This window comes from Chlorocebus sabaeus, chromosome 12, assembly GCF_047675955.1.
Source record: "Chlorocebus sabaeus isolate Y175 chromosome 12, mChlSab1.0.hap1, whole genome shotgun sequence".
In the NCBI taxonomy this organism is placed as follows: domain Eukaryota; kingdom Metazoa; phylum Chordata; class Mammalia; order Primates; family Cercopithecidae; genus Chlorocebus; species Chlorocebus sabaeus.
This window is the reverse complement of record NC_132915.1, coordinates 63,310,414-63,318,110: the sequence shown is the minus strand read 5'-3', so window position 1 is coordinate 63,318,110 and position 7,697 is coordinate 63,310,414. Positions and strand designations below refer to the sequence as shown.

General features: G+C 53.0%; 2 protein-coding genes and 1 long non-coding RNA gene across 7 annotated transcripts; 2 read left to right on the top strand and 1 right to left on the bottom strand.

The window, feature by feature from the left end:
• Window positions 1-364: 364 nt before the first annotated feature.
• On the bottom strand, window positions 365-3,959 carry LOC103219255 (uncharacterized). The gene is made up of 2 exons (XR_005240413.2): window positions 3,851-3,959; window positions 365-3,549 (listed from the first exon to the last, which is right to left on the bottom strand). It is a non-coding gene; the product is annotated as an uncharacterized lncRNA (long non-coding RNA).
• On the top strand, window positions 3,606-4,602 carry LOC119624339 (uncharacterized). Its single transcript, XM_037998312.2, has 4 exons — window positions 3,606-3,640; window positions 3,938-4,005; window positions 4,257-4,316; window positions 4,440-4,602. Exons 2-4 carry the CDS (start codon window positions 3,959-3,961, stop codon window positions 4,594-4,596), a joined length of 264 nt encoding a protein of 87 aa, XP_037854240.1. The 5' UTR covers window positions 3,606-3,640; window positions 3,938-3,958; the 3' UTR covers window positions 4,597-4,602.
• Window positions 4,603-4,830: 228 nt separating this feature from the next.
• CCL27 (C-C motif chemokine ligand 27) lies at window positions 4,831-7,694 on the top strand. Of its 5 annotated transcripts, none has more exons than XM_073021746.1 (5): window positions 4,831-4,931; window positions 6,037-6,114; window positions 6,907-7,054; window positions 7,203-7,335; window positions 7,521-7,694. In XM_073021746.1, the coding sequence occupies exons 3-5, from the start codon at window positions 6,985-6,987 to the stop codon at window positions 7,654-7,656; spliced, it is 339 nt and encodes a 112-aa protein (XP_072877847.1). In that variant the 5' UTR covers window positions 4,831-4,931; window positions 6,037-6,114; window positions 6,907-6,984; the 3' UTR covers window positions 7,657-7,694. The 5 variants fall into 5 exon arrangements, with proteins under 5 accessions (XP_072877847.1, XP_072877845.1, XP_072877846.1 ...); XM_073021744.1 differs by having other exon boundaries at window positions 4,895-5,004; window positions 6,033-6,114; XM_073021745.1 differs by having other exon boundaries at window positions 4,897-5,004.
• Window positions 7,695-7,697: the final 3 nt, after the last annotated feature.

The window sequence follows — 7,697 nt, the reverse complement described above, 5'->3', positions numbered from 1 at the left end:
ATCCACACACACTCACTGACCCTCAGTCTTCCAAGGACTCCCTTGCCCTCATGATCATGATCCCTCTCCTGCTTGCTCTTCCCATCCAACCTCACACAGTCTCACAGACTCCACACAAGCAGAAGGCCTCTTGCTGCTCTCAGGGACTCTACTCATTTGTCCATCTCTGCTCATCCTCCATGGCCTCCTGTGTGGCACCACTCCTCTTCTCGGCATACTGGTTTTCTTGCCAGGAGTGAGTAAAATGGGGCAGGGGTTAAACGGTAAGGTGAGGGGGCATAGCAGGGATCAACACGCAGGTCTCACGGAGTCTGTAAAGGAAGCTGAGTTCATGTTGTGAACCCAAAAGTATCTGAGACAGGTCTCAATCAATTTAGAAAGTTTATTTTGCCAAGGTTGAGCACACACTCATGAGATGACACAGTCTCAGGAGGTTCTAACAACACATGCTAAGGGTGGTCGGGGCACAGCTTGGTTTTATACATTTTGCGGCGACATGAGACATCAATCAATACCTGTAAGGTGTTACACTGGTTCAGTCTGGAAAGGCGGGACAACTCGAAGTGGTGGCTTCCAGGTCATAGGTAGATAAGAGACAAAAGGCTGCATTCTTTTGGGTCTTTGATCAATCTTTCACTGAACACACAATTTACATGGAGTGGGGAGTAAAGGAATAGTCACACTGATGCCTTAGTCTGGCTCAGTGAATCTGCATTTTTGCATAAACAATAGGGCATAAGAAGCAATTAGATATGCATTTGTCTCAGGTGAGCAGAGGGATGACTTTGCGATCTGTCCATTGTACTGCACCTGTGAAGATAAGCTATCAGTTTACATTGTCAGGGTGAAATTCAACACAACTGTCTTAAGGTAAAGATCTTGAGGCCCACAAGGAATTTCCCTGTGGACCAATTGTGAGGGAGGTAAGTAGTTTTTTTTATCTTTGTAGTTATCTCTCTTAGGAATAAAATGAGAGGCAGGTTTGCCTGACACAATTCCTAGCTTGACTTTCTCCTTGGCTTAATGATTTGGGGGTCCTGAGATTCATTCTCCTTTCACAATGTCAACATCCAGGTCCAAGTAGGAACCTGAGACTGTACATATGCCAAATGGATGTGCCCTTGTGATGACTGTACATCCTGTGTGACATGGGTATACCTGTGCATTGTGTGTATTCCTTTGCAGTCTATGTGTGTGCCTGTGTGGTGTGGGTATGCCTTTGTGTGCACCTGTGTGATATAGATGTACCTGTACCCCAGCTGTTCCTGTATACATCAGTGCCTGGATGGGTCCTGGAGCCATCTGGCTGCTCTTCTCTTTATAGGCTCTGTCTCTCTAGCCTGGTCTTCCCAGAGGAAGAAGAGAACAGTGCATGTGGGTGGAGTAAAGAGCAACACTAAAGCTCTGAACACAGATATCCCAAGTTCCAGTCAGGGCTGTGGCCTTCCCATCTTAAGCCCTAAAGCTAATACTCACTCCCTAGCTCTGGGTGATATCAACAATTCTGAGGACTCTGCCTCTTACCAAATCAACACCCAATTCCTGGGGACATTTTTGGTGCCTTCTGCTACCTCCTCTTCAGGGATGGCTGCAGGGCACTTTGTCCTATGAGTTGGGGTGGAGAATGTCCAGTCTCCTCCCCTCCCAATCACTTCCTCCATCATCCAGGTCTCCATTCACCATCTTACTTCCTTCACTTCTCCTTGCCCAATCCCTCCCACAAGGAATCCCCTAAAACAGGTTCCCAGATGTGGTCCCCAGCATCTGCCCCTCACACCAGGGCCTTTCAGGAAGATGAGTTCTATGGCTCCATTCTCTCTGACTCTAAATTCACCACACTGAGAGGCAGCCTCTAGACCAGCCCTGGATGGATTGTACTATCTGGAGACTGCAGAAGACCTCTGCCAAGGCAAGCCTGGCCCTCCCCAGTCCTGTCTGCCCCCTCTGAGCCCCACCTAAGATTACAGCCCATGGCCCTTTCTCTCCTTCCTTTCCCAGAGCAAGAGCCACAGCAGTTAGGCCATGGGAGTGCCAGAGAGAGCCCTGGCCTGGGAAACAAAGGACCAGAAGAGAAGACCAGGCCTCTAGTTCCTCGGCACCAGACCTGACCCAGCCAGGCCTGGAGTGTCAACGTGAGTGTGAATGTGAGTGAAAGGGTGAACGTTGTGAAAAGCACAGATTCACAACTCCCAGACTGCAGTGCTTCCAATAAAACCACCTAGCACCTATGAATCTGTCTTGCTATCTGTATGTGGCTCAGGTAGGGGAAGTCAAGTATGAGAGGGAGAAAGAGGGTGACATGGGTGAGAGAAGACAGGTATCCATTCCTCACATTTCAACCAGAGGAAACTTTCACCCCACTTATTTCTGGTCACTCCCTCCTATACAGTCGGCCTAGCCCCAAGACTGTCTTTCCCCTTACTCAAACCAACTACGGCTCAGTATCAGGCCTTGACTGGGATGTTAGAGGTCTGGGGCAGCTATTTCCAACCTCCCACACTGGGTTAATTGCCCTTTCTTGGCACGTTCTACTTCTTCCCGCCAGTCTGCCCCATTTATTGTAAGAATCTGACTATTCTCTTTTGATCCTCCCAGCTCTACCCCTACCTCTCAGAGGGCAGAGAAGGTGCCTGTCTTGTTTGTTGTTTGTGGAGGTTTTTGTTTTTTTGGGTTTTTTTGAGACAGAGTCTTGCTCTGTGGCCCACGCTGGAATGCAGTAGCACGCTCTCAGCTCACTGCAACCTCCACCTCCCAGGTTCAAGCAATTCTCTGTCTCAGCCTCCCAAGTAGCTGGGATTACAGATGCCTGCCACCATGCCCAGCTAATTTTTGTATTTTTAGTAGAGACAGGGTTTCACCATCTTGGCAGGCAGGTCTTGAACTCCTGACCTTGTGATCCACCCACTTCGGCCTCCCAAAGTGCTGGGATTAAAAGGCGTGAGCCACCGCGCCCGGTCACCTGTCTTCTTTACTACTACATTCTCATGCCCAGCACAGTGCCTGACACACAGATGGTCATTCAGCAAATATCTGTTGATTGAATGACTGTAGGGAAAAAAAACATATCACAGGAAGATAGGTCTCAGGCCAGAGAGGAAGGGCAATGACCCTCTGGACATTCAGTGGCTTAGCTGAGGCCACTCAACCAGGTATTTCCGTAGCCTGGCCTTTTCTAGACTGGACTCTCTCTGAGGACCTATTCCTTCTCAGCCCAGGGTCATACAAGACCTCTCTCGGCAGGCAAGAGAGGCACTTGGCAGGGCAGAAGTCAGGGACGGGTAGAGGAGACGTGGGGATTGGGAAAACAGCACTGGACTGAGTCCCAACCCTCTTTTCTTGCTGCCTGGTGCGGAAGCCTCGGCCTCCCAAGGTGTAGCTCCAAAACTTGACTCCACACCGATAAAAGAGGGTCTTTTGCCCGCATCTTAAACAACCAACTGCTCCCCTGGCCTCACCCCTTAAGATGACGTTTCGACTCCGCCTCCTCTGGGAGACATGCAGACCCCACCCCTTCCGGGGGAAAGGCAAATCTAGTGCGCGACGGCATCCCTGTGACGTAAAGGTAACGGTCCGTTTCCGGGGTGGAGCCAGGGAGGGCGGGAGTTTAGGCTGCGCTGACCCCTCTCAGCCCCCCCTCCAGGTGACCCCAGCCCCTGAAAATCCTCACCCAGGGCCCCAAATCTCCCAGCCCCATGACCGCCAAACCTCTCGCCCTGGCCCCCTAAATGCCCCAGGCCCCGGAGATGACCGGCCTCATCACCCCTTAACTTCCAGTGCCTCCCAAATCTCCAAGCCCACCCTGTCCCGTGGTGGCAACTGAGGCTTCCCGGGGGCATCGGCCTCAGATTACCTGAGAACTGGGCAGCCTCGTCCTGAGCATGACGGAGAAGGGGACCTGGGGCTAGGGAATCCCTGATTCAATCATGCCGCTCCCCAGGAGACGTTCGGAGCCCAGGACATGTCGGGAATGAGGAGATACGAAGTGGCGCTGGAGGCGGAGGAGGAGTGAGTGGAGGCGGGTTCTGCGGAGGAGGAACCAGGCGGCTCCGGGGTGGGGGAGGGTGGAGTTCTGCGGGGGCGAGGGGTGGGCGGGGCGAGCCTCCGAGGGGCGTGGGCTGCGAAGGGTGGCCGATTTTAGGGGCGGGGCGGAGCCTTCCTCGAGGGCGAGGCGCCGTGGGGCGGAGTCTGTGGGGTCAGCTCCGCCCCGCCCCGCCCCGCCCCGCCCCGCCCCGCCCGCCTCTGCCCTCTCTCTGCAGGATCTACTGGGGCTGTTTCTACTTTTTCCCCTGGCTGCGCATGTGGCGGAGGGAGCGGAGGTGAGGGGGCTGCGATACCGCGGGCCAGCCCCGGGCATGGACGAGACTCAGTCTCTGAGGACCCATCGGGGGGATTCCGGTAGCTCCCGCCCCGCCTCATGCCAGTGTCGGGTCGCCCCACAGCTCGGCGCACCCCGGGGAGCAGAAGCTGGAGCCTCTGCGAGGCCTGATGAGCTGTCTGTCCAGCGGCCTGGGCCCTGCTCCCCAGCGCTCGGGTCGTAGCCTCCCCCGCCGCAGCCCCACCGCCGCTGCCCAGCCAGCCAGTGCATTAAAGATTTAAACCGAAGCCCACCGTACTGACCTCCTGACTCTGCCGCCGCTGTCGCCATTCGAGCCGAGCGCCCCTCCCCACACTGGCTCTGTTCCGTACTGATAGGACGTCCCTCCCTAAAAGGGTGCCCTTCCATGTCAAAGCCCCTCATCAGTGTCAGGCCTCCTGTTACTATCAATGACTGTCTCCCCCAACCCCAAGCCCCAAAACCCCATACTGTGAATAGCCTATATGAAGAGAACTAAATAATTCTGCCTGTTACTCCCTTCCTCCGAGCCAGGACTTTGCCAACTGTCTGAAGAATCTTCTCTGCTGGGAGTGTATCTCAAACATTTTAAGCAGAGGTATAGGATGCAGGCTGTAAATGAGAAGAGGGGGAGATTCCTAGAAGCTGCCTGCCACAGAGGAGGGACTTGGGTTGGTGACCTTTCCTACAGTTCATACCCCAACTTTTGGCTCCTCCAGTCTGATCCCAAGTTTAGAGATCCTTGGCATCAGCCTACCTAGCAGTTCTTGCTCCCTCCCTAGGAGAGTCCAAGGGCCACTGCTCTCTGCCGCCCCTTTCTGTCACCCAATCAGTCTGGGACCCACTAACTCAAGTGATGAGAATCAGAGGCTGCTATGTGGGCCTACCTTCAGTTAGGGACTGGACCCAGCACCAGAAAGGGCACCACAAGATTAAGTTAAAGAAAGAGACAGCCCGGTTTCTGGCTGGGGCCAAAGCTTTCAGCCTGCAGCTACTCCTGCTACTGCAGATTTTGGCTAGGGAGAAGACTTGGTCTTAAAGGGGAGAGGTGGGCACACCCAGAAGCATTTGCTTTCTGCCTTCCGAAGGCCTCTGGACCAACAAGTCCAGGAAAGACCACAAAGTATGTATCGCACAGCCAACTGATGGAGAAGGTCTTTGATAAGACCTTGGGATTTCCTCAGTGGCTACACCCAAGCCTTGGAGCGCAAGAGAAAGGCCTAAGCCCTATCCCAAGAGAAAGCCTACTCCATAGAGAGTGGCTGACCCTACAACAGACGACTGCAACAAGATAAGGGCTGGATTACTGCTTTATGACTTAGTTTATGTTTCAAATATAGAGCAGGACTTGCAGATTGAGATCCCTGGACCAGGAGTGGGAAATTCTTCAAGGAGCCAGGGGCACTGAACTTGGCAGCATACCCCCACCCTAGGCAGTTCCCAGCTTCCTGGAAAGGACTGGATAAGGATGGATAGGAGCTTTGCATTGAGGGAGGGGGTAAAGAACAGCTGGGTATGGGATTAGGAGAGAAGTGGCTATAGCTGGAGGGTGGGATGCAGGGAGGTATAGGAGTTGGACATGAGGGTGTGACTGAACCTAGGTAGGGAGGGGGGATGTTCCTCCAGGCCCAGGAAGGAGGCTGGAATTTGAGTAGAACAAAGAGGTAATTGAGTACTTGAGTCTGATGTCTTCAACAAGTCAGGGACTGGATCTGGAGACCCCAGGCCCCTGCTGGCAAGAGGTTGGCATTCCTGGAACAGGACTAGACAAAAACAGGAAGGTAAGATTCATTGGGCCTTTTACCTGTTTTGACAACAGTAACCTAGCACCAAAGAGCTTTTATCTTCCCTCCTTATCTACCCCACCCTTCCTCCTTGTCTCATCATCCTGGGGAAAGCTGCCACACCTCAGCATCTCCAAAGCACCCTCAATATTACCAAAAAGGGCCTTCCCCCAGCTTCTCTGAATGTGGCTGGCCTCAGCCAAGACCCCTCCTCAGCCAGAAGAGCCTGCTCTAGGAACCCATTCCCATCAGTTTCTCCTGATAAGACAGTCAGGTCAGGCCAGGAAGTGGGGAGGAGAAGATGAAGGCAAGCTGGTGCTCGCCTGCCCTCTGCTCCCACCCCACCCAGAACTCCCCTATCAGAATCTGTGTGTGCTAGTGTGAATTTGCTTGTGATTGGATGACTGTGAAAACACAACTGGGTGGGATTGGGACTTTGAGTATAACTGGGGCTATATAATTTTGTCTATGGTTGTCTGATCACGAGTAAGACTTTGTGAGGTTGACCGAGTGATTGAGGAGTGACTTCGAATGTGTGGCTATGCATATTTGAGTGTGAATGTCTATCATTAGAGGTTGCTGTGGATGCTTGACTGCCCTTACTCACTGTTCTATCAGTCCCTACATCACACACTAATCCTTCCCTCAGCTTCACTGCCCAGAGCTTAGGAACACATGGGAAATGGCTGTCCTAGATGAGGAAGGAATCTGTGGCAACAGACCAAGAATTAGGGCCCAGAAATGTCACAGGATACACAATACATCTCCAACCACCTCTGACTCACCTAGTGCCCCAGGTAAAAGGCACCCAGATAAAAAGTAGGGGAGGAGGAGAGAGAGAGAAGGAAGAGTCTAGGCTGAGCAAACATGAAGGGGCCCTCAACCTTCTGCAGTCTCCTGCTCCTGTCATTGCTCCTGAGCCCAGACCCTACAGCAGGTGAGTACTTAGGGGTATAGAAAGCTGGGGATCTGGGTGAATGGGATGAAGTTGAAAAGACCCAGGAAATCAAACCTAACCTCCAGCTGTCTGGCAGAGAGGTTCTTGGTCAGGATCCCTCTGAACACATGGCCCTGTTGCCCTCTAGCATTCCTACTGCCACCCAGCACTGCCTGCTGTACTCAGCTCTACCGAAAGCCACTCTCAGACAAGCTACTGAGGAAGGTCATCCGGGTGGAACTGCAGGAGGCTGATGGGGACTGTCATCTCCAGGCTTTCGTGTGAGCTCCCACCCCGATACCCCTGACTCTGACCTCAGTCCCAACCCCTAATGCTGATCCCAACCCCAGCCCTAACTGCTAATTCTGATGCCAACTCAGGTTTTCATCTGGTCCTTGCTCCTAACCCCTGGACCCTAATCTCATCCCCAAACTATGGCCATAGCTTTGTACCTTTCTCTACCCAGGCTTCACCTGGCTCAACGCAGCATCTGCATCCACCCCCAGAACCCCAGCCTGTCACAGTGGTTTGAGCACCAAGAGAGAAAGCTCCACGGGACTCTGCCCAACCTGAATTTTGGGATGCTAAGGAAAATGGGCTGAAGCCCCCAATAGCCAAATAATAAAGCAGCATTGGACAATAA